At 42.8% G+C, this 16,958-nt stretch overlaps 3 protein-coding genes across 3 annotated transcripts; all 3 read right to left on the reverse strand.

Moving 5' to 3' along the window:
- Positions 1-1,466: 1,466 nt before the first annotated feature.
- On the reverse strand, positions 1,467-2,649 carry LOC308576289 (olfactory receptor 5G9-like; the record flags this gene model as incomplete). The annotated part of the gene is made up of 1 exon (XM_081175487.1): positions 1,467-2,649. The coding sequence occupies exon 1, from the start codon at positions 2,406-2,408 to the stop codon at positions 1,467-1,469; it is 942 nt and encodes a 313-aa protein (XP_081031613.1). The 5' UTR covers positions 2,409-2,649.
- A 4,265-nt stretch (positions 2,650-6,914) lies between these two features.
- Positions 6,915-8,147, reverse strand: LOC308572826 (olfactory receptor 5G3-like). Its single transcript, XM_081169262.1, has one exon. It carries the CDS (start codon positions 8,140-8,142, stop codon positions 7,066-7,068), a length of 1,077 nt encoding a protein of 358 aa, XP_081025388.1. The 5' UTR covers positions 8,143-8,147; the 3' UTR covers positions 6,915-7,065.
- Positions 8,148-14,291: 6,144 nt separating this feature from the next.
- On the reverse strand, positions 14,292-15,256 carry LOC308573189 (olfactory receptor 5G3-like). The gene has a single exon (XM_081169883.1). The coding sequence runs from the start codon at positions 15,224-15,226 to the stop codon at positions 14,294-14,296; it is 933 nt and encodes a 310-aa protein (XP_081026009.1). The 5' UTR covers positions 15,227-15,256; the 3' UTR covers positions 14,292-14,293.
- Positions 15,257-16,958: the final 1,702 nt, after the last annotated feature.

Here is a 16,958-nt window from a genome sequence, read left to right on the forward strand (position 1 = left end):
ATACCTTTCCTAAAAAGCCCGAGGCATTCCTCTTAGGAATGGTCGGGGATGAAATCAAGAAAGACGACCAAACCCTATTTCAGTACGCAACAGTATCCGCCAGGATACTGTTGGCACAGAATTGGAAAACACCCAACGTCCCAACAATCAGAGAATGGCAAACCAAATTAATTGAATATATTGACTTAGCAATAATGACACAGAAAATCAGGCAACAGGAAAATACCAAATTTATTAAAGATTGGAATAAATTCCTCTCATACATGGAGACGATTTTAGGAAATATCAAAATCACAGTAGGTATAATATAAAAACTGCGAGGTAAAAATAATGGTTAACAAAAGACACTGCCGAATATATTGTTGAGTTACAGCTCACGCCGAGGTGGTGGGAAGTCTAACAATGTAACAGACTTGTATAATGATTTAGTATATGAACAGTATGGAATTCGATTCTGGGTTTATATAATTTTTTCTTGTTTGATGACTCTGTTTTAGTGAATGATGTACATGTGTTTTAAAGTTGTTGGAATAAAAATAAAGGTTTTAAAATTAAAAAAAAAGAAAAAAGAAAATAGCAGTTATTGACTTTGTAAAACGACTTCCTCGTTTCCCCTTAGTTGAATTTCATTGTATATCCTTATAACGGTTTTCCAAATCCCAATTTTGATTCCCTTTAAATTAAACATTAACATCTTTAATTCTCCTCCTCCTTGTATTAAACATATTATTTTATCTGTTAACATAAATACAATCCTAAACCCAATAAGTATCTGGAAGCTATTTCCAGTTAGTTTAGCTTAACAAATTTAGCTAAATAATCATTAAATTTCTTCCATTCTTCATGGTGTTCCTCCTCCTTCTGGTCGCGGACTCTTCCGGTTAGATCGGCTAGCTCCAAAAAATCCATCATCTTCATCTGCCATTCTTCTATTGTTGGTAATTCTTGAGTTTTCCACTTTTTAGCTAACAAAATACGAGCCGCAGTTGTGGCATACAAAAATAGTTTAACATCTTTCTTGGGCAGTTCCAAACCTGTTATTCCAAGAAGAAAGGCCTCTGGTTTCTTTATAAATGTATAGTTCAACATTTTTTTCAATTCATTATAAATCTTTTCCCAGAAGTCTTTCACCTTGGGGCAGGTCCACCACATATGAAAGAATGTTCCTTCCTTTTCTTTACATTTCCAACATGTATTATCACAATTACGATACATCTTTGCTAATTTTACAGGAGTCAAATACCATCTATACATCATCTTCATAATATCTTTCACAGGTAAATCTTAACTTGACCAACACAGAGAAAGGTGAACCCTCCCAGATCTCACGTGGGAACTTCCCTTCCTTCTCCCAGCTTCCCACCCTGGGAGATCTTCCCTTCCATGCCAACAACAATCCCAATTACATCACACAAACCTGAAGTCTAACCACCCCTGGCTTAAGAAGAAATCCTATGACAGGCCCACTATTTTAATAGGAACCCCTTTCTCCCGATTACTCTCTTTACAGCATCTTTCACTTCTTTGTTCTTTACACTGTAGATCAAGGGATTCAACATTGGAATCACAACTGTGTAGAACATGGAGATCATCTTGTCCTGATCTTCTGAGAAGCTGTTGCTGGGCTGTACCACATAGATAAAGAAGAGGGTCCCGAAAAAGATGGAAACGGTGGTGAGGTGGGAGAAGCAGGTAGAGAAAGTCTTACGCCGGCCGTCTGCAGAGCGGATCCTCAGGATGGCAGCAAGGATGTAGATGTAGGAGATGATGACAAGAGAACTGCTGAGAGTGCCCAATGTGCAGGACATGGCAAAGAGCACTAACTTGTTGATATGTGTGTCTGAGCAGGAGAGCGATATCACTGCAGGGATGTCACAGAAGAAGTGATTGATCTTGAACTGACAGAAGGTTAACTGGAAAGTTAAGGCTGTGTGTGTAATGCCATTTAGCAGCCCCACACAATAGGGGCCAGCCAGCAATTGGAGACAAACTTTCCTAGACATGATGACCTTATACAACAGTGGGTTAGAAATGGCCACATACCGATCATAGGCCATTGAAGCCAAGAGGTAACATTCAGCACCCAAAAAGAAGCCAAAGAACCACATCTGTGCTGCACACCCGGGCAAGGAAATCATTTTGCTCCCTGCAACAAAATCCATCAACATCTTAGGGGTGACAACTGAAGAATAGCAGAGGTCCACAAAGGACAAGTTGCTGAGAAAGAAGTACATGGGGGTGTGAAGCCGGGAGTCAGTCCTGATTAAGAGGATCATCCCAAGATTTCCCACGATGGTGATGAGGTAGACCACTAGGAAGAATATGAAGAGGAGGATATGCAGCTCTGGAGAGCCAGCAAAGCCCAGAAGGATAAATTCATGCACCATGGTGTGGTTTACATTGGCCATTCACAATGTCTCTGTGCAGAAAAGTAGAAGCTAAGTTCCACTATAGTGCAAGGAATGTAGATGAAATACAGGATGTGAATGCAATAGGTTGTGAGGAGGGGATTTGCCACAGCCCATGCTCTGCATAAAGAAAGTCCCTGATTCAATTCCTGGAGTCTCAGTGAAAAAGAGAATCAGGCTGCAAATGACACGGAAGGTGTCTCTGTGCTGGTGGAACACAGAGAGCTGCTGCTGGTCAGAACAGACAAAATAAAGAAATGCCAGTTTTCTATTTCAGCTGTTGCATATTTAGGAAGCTATTTTAAGAAAGAAAGATGATTTCTGAAAATATGCACGATACCTATAATGATACCTATAATGTTCTCTGCTTTCCTTTTTACAAGATTCTTGTTCTGCCTAATGCACTTTCTACCTTTTAAAGAAGTCAATGGCTAGGAAAATGTTGCAAGTAATGAAAAGCAGGGGCACTGATGGAACGAGAAGGATTTTTAAAAAAATCCTATCTGAGATGCGGGGAGGGAGAAAAATGTGTCCAGACAACCCACATTGTGCAATTTGAAGCAAAAACTAACCATCCCCACAAGCCTTCCCATATCCCTAAGAGTCATTAACTTTCTTATCTCTTTTACTTAAAACAAAATACACTTCCCATAATTGTCCTGGCCTCCTTAGGAATGTGGCACTGAATTTTTTTGGCAACTTCTTTCACTGATTCAATCTTACATCAATGGGAACATTGAAATGATGGTAGTAATTTAACTTGTTTTGACCAAAGTGAGCCAGTGTGGTGTAGTGGTTAAGAGCGGTAGTCACGTAATCTGGGAAACAGGGTTCGCGTCTCCGCTCCTCCACATGCAGCTGCTGGGTGACCTTGGGCCAGTCACACTTCTGTGAAGTCTCTCAGCCTCACTCACCTCACAGAGTGTTTGTTGTGGGGGAGGAAGGGAAAGGAGAATGTTAGCCGCTTTGAGACTCCTGAAGGGGAGTGAAAGGCGGGATATCAAATCCAAACTCTTCTTCTTCTTCTTCAAACTGTGGGAGGCAGTGGAAGACAGGAGTGCCTGGCGTGCTCTGGTCCATGGGGTCACGAAGAGTCGGACATGACTAAACGACTAAATAACAACAATTTAACTTGTAGCAATTTCTGAGTTGCTTTGGTCTGAGAACCTGTACTCACTGGAGAGAAAGTCCCATTTGAACTTAATGGGACTTACTTTGAGAAGTCTTGTATAGGATCTCAATGCACATCTTTCAGATGAGGTTTTCTTGGTCTCTCTAGTGTTGTTTACAAAGGCAATAATCTTTATATCCTTCTGAGTTCTTCAGTCTGGGGCTTTGAGGACCAATTTCTACTGTCAGGTGGTAAAGCTGCAATTATTTTTTGTTCCATTGGGTATGAACATTAATTGCACTGAAAAATGTTTTCCTACAAAGATGCTTTGGCCACAGTAAAGCCTGTCTTTTTCATCTGCTAGCCTTGTAAAACAAGAATATTACTTTGAATGCCACCAGCATTCTGAATTCAGAATAAATGTAGCCTCTTAGAATCTGAAGCTGTTTAACACTTGCATTTGACATTATTTATTTCATTTATATCCCACTTTTTCTCCAAGATGCTCAAGGTGGCATCAGTATCCATAGGCGCCGACTCCATGGGGCTTGAGGGGGCCCGAGCCCCCTCAAAAATTCGTTTGGGGGGGCTCTGCCCCCCCAATAATCTCCGGCGCCCCTCCAGCAGAGCGCCATCGCCGCCCCTCCCCCAGCCCAAAATGCACAGGGTCGGGCTGCATGCCTCCTGCCCTCCCTCCCGAGCAAAAGCTCCACCCAATTTCCGCTCCGGAGCTGATTAATAGGCGCAGCACGCTCTCCCCTATTGGCTCACGAGGAGGCGGCGCCACTTTATTTGCATATTCATGAGCTTATTTATTATTCATGAGCTTTCCCGGGCCCCCCCAATATTTTTTATAAGTCCGCGTCACTGTCAGTATCCTGAATTCAGAAAGCACAGGTCAAAGTGGTTTTCTGCTTGTCCCATGAGTCTGAGTGGCTTTGCCTTCATCCCAGCGCTTTCCTCTGGAAAGCCTGCTCTTTAGCACTAAATCGGAACCAACAACAATCTGTGGAGAACTCAATTGTCATTTGTTCCATTTCAGTGCTAAACCATGGGTTTTCCTGGGGGAAAGTGGTGAGGCAAACAAAGGTGTGAATAAGCCCTTAAATCTGTCCTTGTAAAACTAAGCTGGGAGGAACGTGGGGACAAAAGTAGAATTAATTGGTTTCGCCTGTTACTGGCTCTGGCTGCACCTACTGTTAACCTCCTTGCCTTCTGCCCTACCAGATCCAATGGGCACCAGCCCCTGATGTGGAATAGCAAGCAAGACATTCTTGCGTGGTGTAATACTGCAATGAATTGTTTTGCTGTAGTAGCACAAATGGTAATGTTTTCTGGAAGTGGATAACAAGGTGTTTGGAGCGATAAAGTTCATACATCATTGATGCAAAACATTGACTTCCTTTTCAGCATTTGATAGATAATCCAGAACAGCCTTTACCGGGCCATGAGTATTATGGTGACTTTGCGAGCATTTGTTTATTCATATTTTGGGGAAGGGTGAATGGAAAGCAGAAGGACAGAGAGCAACATAGGTTCATAATCTTGCTCCAAGGCAACTTCCAGCATTTCTTCAAGTATTCATAAAGCCATTTTAGATATTCTTTCCCAGCATGTACTCACATCTTCAGCCTCTGAGATTTTCATGCTAGAAACCTCACCAATCCCATATGTCTAGCTAGCCATGATGACCTTCTGCCAACTGTTCCCTTAACTAACTTTATTTTTTATGTTAAGCATGTAAATTAATTACATTTATTTTTTTCCTTTTCTTAGCCGCTCATTGCAAACTCTGCCCTTTTATCCATATATATAGATAGATATAAAAGGTAAAGGGACCCCTGACCATTAGGTCCAGTCGTGACCGATTCTGGGGTTGCGGCGCTCATCTCGCTTTATTGGCTGAGGGAGCCAGCGCACAGCTTCCAGGTCATGTGGCCAGCATGACTAAACTGCTTCTGGCGAACCAGAGCAGCGCACGGAAATGCTGCTTACCTTCCCGCTGGAGTGGTACCCATTCATCTACTTGTACTTTGACGTGCTTTCAAACTGCTAGGTTGGCAGGAGCAGGGACCGAGCAACAGGAGCTCACCCAGTTGCAGGGATTCGAACTGCCGACCTTCTGATCGGCAAGTCCTAGGCTCTGTGGTTTAACCCACAGCGCCACCCGCGTCCCTTTATAGATAGATATAGATATACATAAAATCAATTTACAGACAAGAAATAAAAACACAGACATTACACAGTTATATGTATATATATTTAATAAACTTTTTTTTTTAAAAAATCTTCTTTTCTTTACAAATGCCAAAGTGCAAAACAACAAGCATCCACCCCCCCACCCCGAAATACCTTCTACCATGCAAACACATATTTATTACATACCAGGTTTCCCCTTTAAGGTCTTAAGGGGAACTACACATCCCACACATGCATAGGCTGGAAACAAAAGCTGCTGCTACTTACCGGTATGCTTAACGTTTCCCTTCCCAAAGCTTATAGGCGTTAGCCTGACGCCTGAGACCCTTTTCCTCTTGTAGTGTTCCTAATGTATATTTGGAAGCCAAACATACATTTGAAATGTTTGAGAAGAAAAGAGGTTCGGTGCAAAACTCGATGGTTGATTTTCCTTAACAAATCGCCATCAATGGGTGGAAGGCAAGCAGGATCAGAATCAAGGTGAGAGGTTTGTAGGGGGCTTTAAGTCTCTGCCCCATCATAGTCCCAATGAGAATCTACCCACACTTGCTATTTCTTCTTTCCCCTGCTCCAATCTTGTGTTATCAGGGAAATCATGGGACAAATGTCATGTCAAGCTTGGTGCTTAAGGAGAATTTGGAGCAGAGGAGCTGCAGGCAGGGAAAGGGCCAGGGAGCCCTGATTGCTGCTGGTCCAAATTTTTGCCCAAGGGAAAAGCATCCATAGATTTTTGCTATACACACATATATTTAGTGTGCAGTCCCCTGCTTAATGCTAGTGCAGAGTTTGAAATTTAATTCAATGAAGAATGACCAGATCACATTGATCTGAATATATTTCTCTGCTTCTTAGACCAGCATCCATTAATCTACGCCCCTCTGCTTCTATTGCAATATTTATTTATTTGCTGTGAAATTCCTTTCTTGAACTGTTAGCCATTTAGATATTAGCTGTTTCAACATTTAACAGTGCAGTTATGTACATGTCTACTCTGAAGTAAGACTTCTCGAACCCAGACGAGAGTGCACAGAATTACCACCTGATTGAGCAGTCCTCAGGTGGTGGTGATAAGATGGTAGAAGAATCTTCACTTCGCTCCTTCCAGGGCAGAAGGTGTATTGGAACTGCTTTCATGTCCTTTTCTTTCCCTATGGTATATATTTTTTAAAATCCTTCCCACAAACATAAATGGGAAAGAAAACCACTATTCTACCTGCAGGACTCAGAGAGTTTCATGCTGTTTGGGGGCCTTTTCAAGTCTTCGCCAACACACTTCCTTTCATGAATTCCCCAAACACAAATAAATGGAAATAGCAACTTTTATGCAAAAAAATGAATAACTGCATATCAGGAGAAATGTTTCATTCTAAGCACCCTCTTGACTGCGTCTTTCACATCTTTGTTTCTTAGGCTGTAGATCAAGGGGTTTAACATGGGGATCAGCACAGTGTAGAACATGGAGACTGTCTTGTCTTCATCTTCTGAGGAGCCAGAGCTGGGCCGGACATAGATGAAGAAGAGACTCCCAAAGAAAAGAGAGACAGCAGTGAGGTGGGAAAAGCAGGTAGAGAAAGCCTTGTGCCTCCCATCACTGGAACGGATCCTCAAGGTGGCTGCAAGGATGTAGATGTAGGAGATGAGGACAATAAAGCCACTGACTGTTCCAAACATGAAGGAGAGACCAAAAAGCACCATCAAGTTGAAACTTGTGTCAGAGCAGGAGAGCGATATGACTGCAGGGATGTCACAGAAGAAATGGTTGATTGTGGACTTGCAGAAAGTTAACTGGAAAGTCAAGCTGGTATGTGTCGTAGCATTTAGTAGCCCTGCAAGATATGGTCCAACCATCAGCTGGGCACAAATTTTCCTGGACATAATGACTGTATAGAGAAGAGGCTTGGAAATAGCTACGTACCGATCGTAAGCCATGGCTGCCAAGATGAAACACTCAGTGGCCACAAAGAGACAAAACATAGCCATCTGTGCTGCACATCCAGGGAAGGAAATGCTTTTGCTTTTCACAACAAAGTCCATCAACATCTTAGGGGTGACAACGGAAGAATAGCAGAGGTCCACAAAGGACAGTTGGCTGAGGAAGAAGTACATGGGGGTGTGAAGTCGAGCATCGATCCTGATTAATAGGATCATCCCAAGATTCCCCACAATGGTGATGAGGTAGACTACAAGGAAGAATAGGAAAAGCAAGATTTTCAGCTCTGGTGAGTCAGTGAAGCCCAAAAGTATGAACTCATATATGGTGCTGTGATTTCTCCTTGACATGCCTTTTAGTTCTGTAGAGAATGTAGAGAAGAAAACAGAAGCGATTTCTGTAAAACTCAAGTTTGGATCACACAAAACTCTGAATCCTTGTATCCTTCTGGCTATCATGCTTCCTATGGTTATACCTGTGCTGACCCAAGACATTTTGTTGCCTGAGGCAAACTAGAAAATGCCCTGCTAGTCATTGAACTAGGACTAGGACACTGAACACTAAGCAGATGATAATTACCACCCTCTTAGACACACCCTCTTAAGCATTTTTTAAAGTGCACTTGTTTAGTTTTGTTGAGTGTTGAGCATACATTGAGCAGAAGATTTGAGTCAGTGACTTCCAAAGTCTGTGCCAACCCTAAAATCATTTGACTTTGGTCTTCCAGTTTTGCTCTGTCTTAATGATGATTGAGGGTAATTATCCTTGTATGTCCAGTGGAACTTACTCAGGGGAAAGTGTTCATAGGATTCATTTGTTTGTGGGGGTTAAAAAAACCCATGCGCCAACCCCCAAGCCTAGCCTTCAGTCTTGAAACAAACATCAGTGGGAATGATAATATTTAAAATAAAAATGAAGCCGCTCTCTTCTTTCCACTGCTGCCTCCTCCTACCCCCACCCTTCAGCACTTTCCTTCCCTCAGCTAGTGTCCCTTCCAGGCTCTGCCTGATTAATGTGTGTTTCCTACATCAGGTAGCTAGTCAGGATGAGAGGGAGGAGGTGAGCTGGGATCCCGATCTGTCTACCTTCCCAAATCTGTCACGGAAGTGCCCACCTCAGTCAGACTCATTGTAGAGCAGCCTCCACCACACTCCTTGGCAGCAAATTCCACTGTCGAACAGCTCTTACTTTCAGGAAGTTCTTCCTAATGTTTAGGTGGAATCTTCTTTCTTGTAGTTTGGATCCATTGCTCCGTGTCCGCTTCTCTGGAGCAGCAGAAAACAACCTTTCTCCCTCCTCTATGTGGCATCCTTTTATATATTTGAACATGGCTATCATATCACCCCTTAACCTCCTCTTCTCCAGGCTAAACATGCCCAGCTCCCTTAGCCGTTCCTCATAAGGCATCGTTTCCAGGCCTTTGACCATTTTGGTTGCCCTCCTCTGGGCAACAAGACCCGTGTATAAGACACCCCCTATTTTTGGGGACTCCAAATGAAGAAAATGGGGGGAGATTGCCCAGAGATGTTGAGCTTTTTTTGGGTGGGGGGGGGAGACCAAAAATTGCTCACCCATCTGAGTTATGCATCGCCGAAAACAACAATCACCTGTCCCATCACTGCCAGCAGCAGCCAATTGACCTGTCAATTGTTGCAGTGACAGCCAATCGACACCAGACCTCATCGCAGCCACCAATCACCCACCCAATTGCCACTTACTATCTCCGGCTCGAGGCAGGAACCAATCCCCCATCCACCCAATGCACTATCCGTTTATAAGATGAACCAAATTTTTAAACATTATTTAATCATAAAAAACCTCATCTTGTACACAGAAAAGTAGGATAACTTTAGGGGGATCTTCTGGATACTGATTCATCATTCTGAATCAATGACTAGGCAAAGTTTGCATTTTTGTCATCCTTTATCTGTTATGAAGCCAATAAATAATATTTTCTGAGCTTTGTCGGCTACTTAGTGGCATGCAGGAAGTATGCAAAATAACTTCTGACCTCCACCTGATGATGATCCTACAAATTGCCTCCTCCCGACATAATGCTATGTACAGTATAAACCAGAAATAATTAAGAGAGCCTACCATTGTCCTGATGGCTTTGCTGCAGTTTAATTCCTTCATCCATCATCTATTCTGAGACCCTTTCCCCAAATATATGCTTCTTCAGCTGAAATTCTGCAGGGTGCTCCTGCTTCTATCACAGAAGTAGTATCTACAGGGATGATATAACCAACAGTCTGCCATAAAGGGATACCTCATTCTGGGAATTCGTGATATGGGCTCTCTGAGGAATTTGAAAGCTCTAGTGGCAATTGCAATTAGCTGTTCTACAATAAAGCAATTTTCTCTGGAAACAATCACACCAGTGTCCATAGGTAGGAAAGTCAAGAGGAAAAAACATTGCCAATAAGAAATATAGTCAGCCATGTATTAGGTTAACTAATGGGTTACAAATACACATAGGTTACAAATATACATATAATTCAACAAAAGTGATGTGCGTAACAATCAGATGCAATATTTTGTCTTTCAAACTAGGGCTGCAGATTTGCTCAGATTAGGCATGAATCTGGGATGAATATCTCTGTCTGTCTGCCTGCAATGTAGTTGTCAGAGCTGGGAGACCAGGGTTCAAATTGCCACTCAGTCACGAAGCTCACTGGGTGACTTTTGACCTCTCAGCCTGATCTATGTCACAATGAGCACTCACACTTTACATTGTGGGTCCCTTTGTGGGATCGCGTACGGTCCTACAGTTGCCAGGGCAAACAGGGGCTGGTCTGCCTCTCAGTGTTATTATTTGGAGGTCCATGCCCAGCCTAAGTACAGTGGTGCCTCGCAAGACGAAATTAATCTGTTCCACGAGTCTCTTCGTCTAGCGGTTTTTTCGTCTTGCGAAGCAACCCTATTAGCGGCTTAGCGGCTTAGCGGCTTAGCACTATTAGCGGTTTAGCGGCTATTAAAGGCTATTAGCGGCTTAGCGGCTTAGAAAAAGGGGGGGGGGAGCGAAAAAAATCACAAGACTCGCAAGACGTTTTCGTCTTGCGAAGCAAGCCCATAGGGAAATTCGTCTTGCGAAGCGCATCGAAAAACGGAAAACCCTTTCATCTAGCAGGTTTTTCGTCTTGCGAGGCATTCGTCTTGCGGGGCACCACTGTAGTCAAGTTTCATTGCTGGGAGGTGGGGCCAGTCCCATTATATATAGGGGTGGAGCCGACAGTAGCCAGGCAGTCGGCTCAGGAGATTCACCCACCCTCCCCTCACTTAGTTTAATGTTTTCTTGTCTGCAGGTTAACTTTTTCTCCCTGTTTAGCAGGCACTGCTATGGTCTTTAACTGGTTGTTGTTGAAGGACTGGGAAGAAAATTTCCTGCGTTGGCAGGTTTTGTCTTCCCTGTAGCAATTCATCACAACTTTGGCAGTTTATGGCCTTGGGTGGAATCCTTTAGTCTTTTCTTGCCTATAATGGGGGGAGGGAGGCGTGATGACTCACCCCCCTGTAGTGGCGATTCCAGGGTCCCCTCTTAAAAGGGGGTTATATAATGAGTGTCACTGGCCATACACTGAAAAGTTGCCAGTAAACTACCCTGCGTGCACCCCCACATCCCAATTACCCTGATGTGCCCCAGTTACCTCGGCTGAGGGGCTGGGAGGGATGCACGCCCAAGGCCTAAGCCCAAGGTCTTCCTACATTCAGAAGTTTAATAAAGTTGTGGCCTAATTTTAATTCCATAAAACGTTGTCAGAGTCTTTATTCCTTCCTAATGATCCCTGGGGGTTGGGGTTGTCACGGCCTGGTCACACAAAGTTATTGTGGGGATTAAATGAGGGGAGAACTCTTTGGAGAAAAGGTGGGATATAAATGCCATTATTATTATTATTATTATTATTATTATTATTATTATTATTATTTTCAGAGAGTTGGAGGATTTCTTGGTGGTTTTTAATATTAGTATTATTGACATATTTCTTAACCTTCCCCAAGTGGAGCAGTGCAAGGTACAATTTTGCAACTAACCGCTATAGATTCCGGTCAGGAAATGACATTATCAGAGCTCTCTTTTTACTTCCAACCACAGTGCTTTGGGGAGGAAGTAGAAAGAATGCTTCAAGCAGCAATCCTATTAACACAACTGGAAGTAAGTTCCATTAAACTTGGGGCGGGGGGACGGGACTTACTTATAGATAGGCATGTATTGTTTGGTGCTGTCGGTGATATCTCTGCTCTTTGCTTGTTGACTGCCAAGCCAAAAATGATGGTCCCCAGCACCAGCCCCCTCCTCTCTGGTCACTCCCCTATGGCCTTTCCCTTGGAAAGAATATGTGGACAGTGACTGGCTGCTTGAAGATTTTATTGTGATGAAATTGTGTCTGCATCTAAGGAGGAGAACTACTGTATACCACCTTGAGATCCTTGGAAGATAAGGGTGGCATATGAAAGAAAGAAAGAAAGAAAGAAAGAAAGAAAGAAAGAAAGAAAGAAAGAAAGAAAGAAAGAAAGTTTCATGGGCAGTACTTTAGCTCAGCACCATCATCTCTACCTGCCGTATTTCTCCTCTGAACTGAGCTTGCAGACTATCATCTATCTATCATCTGTCTATATCATCTATCATCTATCTATCTATCTATCTATCTATCTATCGTCTATCTATCATCTATCTATCTAGTCTACCCAGTGCTTTTTTCTGGGGGGATGCAGGGGGACGCATACCCCTAAACATTTTGTGAATCTTTGTACTTTTGTCCATTTCCTGTATTTATTCCCCCCGATTTGAACTATAAAATGGTGATTTTCTTGAGTCAAAATGAGAGTACCCCTAAACATTTTTAAGAAAAAAGCACTGTATCTATCTATCTATCTATCTATCTATCTATCTATCTATCTATCATCTATCCATCATCCATCATCTATCATCTTTCCAGGCACTAGTCCATGTATGAGTGGGTATTTTTTTTGTGTCTCACTGTTTTCCCTGGGAAGACCCACAGTTTATTGCTGAATCAGAACAAACTGCAATCGGGTTTTCCATGGATCAGATCAATATTTTCTACAAAATCCCAAAAGATCCATTCTTTTAGTTACTTGAAATTAGTGACTTACCAGAGAAAAGAATCTAGCACAATATATGCCTTTTTATTCTATAATAAAATTCACCTCCAACCTGCTCAGTTACCTCACTTCACCTGTCAGTTCTTTGTTTCTGAAGCTGCAGATCAAAGTGTTTAACTTGGGGATCATAACTGCGTAGAACATAGAGACCATCTTGTCCTCATTAACTGAAGACCTGCCGCTGAGACACACACATATAAAGAAGAGAGTCCCGTAAAAGAAAGACACAACTGTGAGATGGATTGAGCTGAGAGAGAAAGCTTTGTGCTTGTTCTTGTTGCAGCATATTCTCAGGACAGCCATGAGGATAGAATTATAGGTGACAATGACAGCGTTGAAAGTACAGTACAGGACAGACCAAGAAGCACCCTCTGGTTTCTGAAAAGGAGAGTGCAAACTTACTGCAAAATCAGGGCAACAGGATTATTCATCAGTTGACGAGCAGTGAGCCGCTGGTGCTGATGTGTCTCTATCTGCTTAACTCTTTCTCCACTGACAACTTGCATTCTTTAACCTGCCCCCTGTGACTCTTTTCCTATAGCAGGGTTAAATGTATATTTGGAAGCCAAGCATGCATTTGAAATGTTTGAAGAAAAGAGGTTCAGGGTGAATCTAGACCAGGGTTTCCCAACCTTGGGCCGCCAGATGTTTTTGGACTACAAATCCCATCATCCCTAGCTATCATGAACAGTGGCCAGGGATGATGGGAACTGTAGTCCAAAAACAGCTGGAAACCCTGATCTAGACATTTGCTCCAGTGTGGTTGATATTCTTTTAACAAATAGCCATCACTGGACAGAGGGTAAGCAGGATCAGAATCACAGTAGAGGATTGGTAGGGAGCTTTAAGCCTTTACCCCATCATGGTCCCCATGAGAATCTCCCCTCTGCACCACAAATGCTCTTTGTTCTCTCCCTCACCCTAGATTTTTGTTAAAGAAAAATCAACCACACCAGGGAAATAATCATGTGACAAAATTCATGTCATGTTTGGTCCTTAAGGAAGGTTTTGCATGGAGGAGCAGCTAGGAAGCCTTGCCTCAAATTTAGTCCCAGTGCTGTTTTTATCAAGGAAGGTGGCCACCAGGCTTTTGCTATATTTAGTGTGTAGTCCCCTTAATGTTAGTGCAGAGCAAAAATTTCAATTCAAGGAAGAATGACCAAATCACATTGAATTCAGCATATTTCTCTGCTTCTTAGACCAGGATCCATTAACCTATGTCCCTCTGCTTATATTGCAATATTTATTTATCTGCTGCAAAATTCCTTTTTAGAACTGTTAGCTATTTAGATATTAGCTTATTAAACATTTAACACTGCAGTCCTGTACATGTCTACTCTGAAGTAAGACTTCCTGAGCCCAGGAGAGTGTGCACAGAATTACCACCTGGTTGAGTAGTTATATGCTCTGCAGATCCATTTTTCAGTTTTCTCCAAAGCACTTCCTTTCATGAATTCCCCAAATGTGAATGGATGGAAACATAAACTTTTCTTCAAAATAATAAAATAATAAAATTGTATATTAGGAGAAATGTTTCATTCTAAGCACCCTCTTGACTGCATCTTTCACATCTTTGTTTCTTAGGCTGTAGATCAAGGGGTTTAACATGGGGATCAGCACAGTGTAGAACATGGAGACTGTCTTGTCTTCATCTTCTGAGGAGCCAGAGCTGGGCCGGACATAGATGAAGAAGAGACTCCCAAAGAAAAGAGAGACAGCGGTGAGGTGGGAAAAGCAGGTAGAGAAAGCCTTGTGCCTCCCATCACTGGAGCGGATCCTCAAGGTGGCTGCAAGGATGTAGATGTAAGAGATGATGACAATAAAGCCACTGAGAGTTCCAAGGGTGAAGGAGAGACCCAAAAGCACCATCATGTTGAAACTTGTGTCAGAGCAGGAGAGCGATATGACTGCAGGGATGTCACAGAAGAAATGGTTGATTGTGGACTTGCAGAAAGTTAACTGGAAAGTTAAGCTAGTGTGTGTTGTAGCATTGATCAGTCCTGCGAGATAGGGTCCAACCATCAACTGGGCACAAATTTTCCTGGACATGATGACTGTATAGAGAAGAGGCCTGGAAATAGCTACGTACCGATCGTAAGCCATGGCTGCCAAAATGAAAGCTTCAGTGGCCACAAAGAGACAAAACATAGCCATCTGTGCTGCACATCCAGGCAAGGAAATGCTTTTGCTTTTCACAACAAAATCCATCAACATCTTAGGAGTAACAACAGAAGAATAGCAGAGGTCCACGAAGGAAAGTTGGCTGAGGAAGAAGTACATGGGGGTGTGAAGTCGAGAATCGATCCTGATTAATAGGATCATCCCAAGATTCCCTACAATGGTGATGAGGTAGACTACAAGGAAGAATAGGAAAAGCAAGATTTTCAGCTCTGGTGAGTCAGTGAAGCCCAAAAGTATGAACTCATATATGGTGCTGTGATTTTCCCTTGACATGCTTTTTAGTTCTGTAGAGAATGCAGAGAAGAAAAGACAAGCGATTTCTGAAATGACATAGCATACATTGAACTATGGATCACAGAACATTCTGAATCTTTGAGTACCACTGGCTCTCATGCCTTCTATTGTTATTAGTGAAATTTTACCTTTGAGGGCATCTTCTGGATTCGGATTCAGCACTCAGTCTCAATGACTAGGCAAAGCTTGCATTTTTATAATTTTTTATCTTCTATGAAGTCAATAAATAATATTTTCTGAGCATTGCCAGCTGCTTTGTTGCATGAAAGAAATATGTAAAATAACTTCTGACCTCCACCTGATGATGACCCTCAGTGATATATGGATTCCCTCCTTCTGACATAATGCAATGTACAGTGGTACCTCAGGTTACATACGCTTCAGGTTACAGACTCTGCTAACCCAGAAATAGTGCTTCAGGTTAAGAACTTTGCTTCAGGATGAGAACAGAAATTGTGCTCTGGCAGTGCAGCAGCAGCAGGAGGCCCCATTAGCTAAAGTGCTGCTTCAGGTTAAGAACAGTTTCAGGTTAAGTACAGACCTCCAGAATGAATTAAGTACTTAACCAGAGGTACCACTGTATATAATATCACATCAAATATATTTCTTTGCACACTCCAGTCTTTTCCTAGCTATAAGTGTAGGACTGGGAAAGCTTTCTTGTTTTATGTGCATATCTTCAAAAAGATTAACGAGGCCATATCTTTAAGTGTTTCTCCTACCAGTCCAGGTAAATCTGAATACAACAGTACTTAACCCGAGGTACCACTGTACAGTATAAACCAGAAATTACTAAGAGAGCCTACCCATGTCCTGATGGCTTTGGAGCAGTTTTAATCCCTCATCCATCTTTTACTTCTTCAGCTGAAATCTTGCACCTTGCTCCTGCTTGTATCACTGAAGCAGTATCTACAGGAGAATATAACCAATGATTTGCCCAAAAGGGATGCCTCGTTCTGGGAATTTGTAATATGGTATCTGAAGGATTTGAAAACTGACTTGGCAATTCCAATTAGCTGTTCTTGCATTTCTGCCTGGAATCAGTCACCACAGTGGCCACAGGTAGAAATAGTAATTATAAAACAAATGGCAAGAACAAATATAGAAGATATGTATAATTCAGCATTCATGCACATATAATTCAGCAAAAGTAAGGTACATAACAATCCAGTGAAATAATGTGTGCTTCCACTAGGGTTACTGATTTGCCTCAGATGAGGCATCCGTCTGGCATGAATATATCTGCCTCAGATATTTTGGGCATTGCGGGCACTGCTGAAATTTGAGACCCCACGGTCTACCACTTTGGTTGGCCACTGCTGCTTGAAAGCACGGGCGGAGGAAGAGGAGTGCAGGGGGAGCGCACTGCCCCTGGCAGCGTGATCCCGGTGGGGTGCCATCATGGCTGCCTCCCTGCCTGCACTGGGTGCCACGCCCCTGCGGGCAGCGCGTCATGCCTGTGGGACGTGCGCCAGCACCCCCCCGCCTGGTCTCCGCCGTCCCGGAGCATGAAGCTCCGCCACTGCTTGAAAGTGTCCTGCTCAGTGCTTTCAAGTGTCTTCAGGCACAGCTTCTCTGCTTAAAAAAATGTCCTCCCTGCCCAAACAGCTTTTGTTTACAAAAAATGACTATTGCAGCTAGTTGCCAAATGCATTGAGTGTGCAATAGAGCTCTCCAAACTTTTCATGTTGGTGACACCATTTTTAGACAT

Source organism: Podarcis bocagei (assembly GCF_964188305.1).
Source record: "Podarcis bocagei genome assembly, chromosome: 1".
Taxonomy (NCBI): Eukaryota; Metazoa; Chordata; class Lepidosauria; order Squamata; family Lacertidae; genus Podarcis; species Podarcis bocagei.

Coding starts and splice junctions, on each gene's coding strand:
- LOC308573189 (XM_081169883.1), bottom strand. CDS start 15,226: ATGTCAAGGGAAAATCACAGCACCATATATGAGTTCATACTTTTGGGC.
- LOC308572826 (XM_081169262.1), bottom strand. CDS start 8,142: ATGTCTTGGGTCAGCACAGGTATAACCATAGGAAGCATGATAGCCAGA.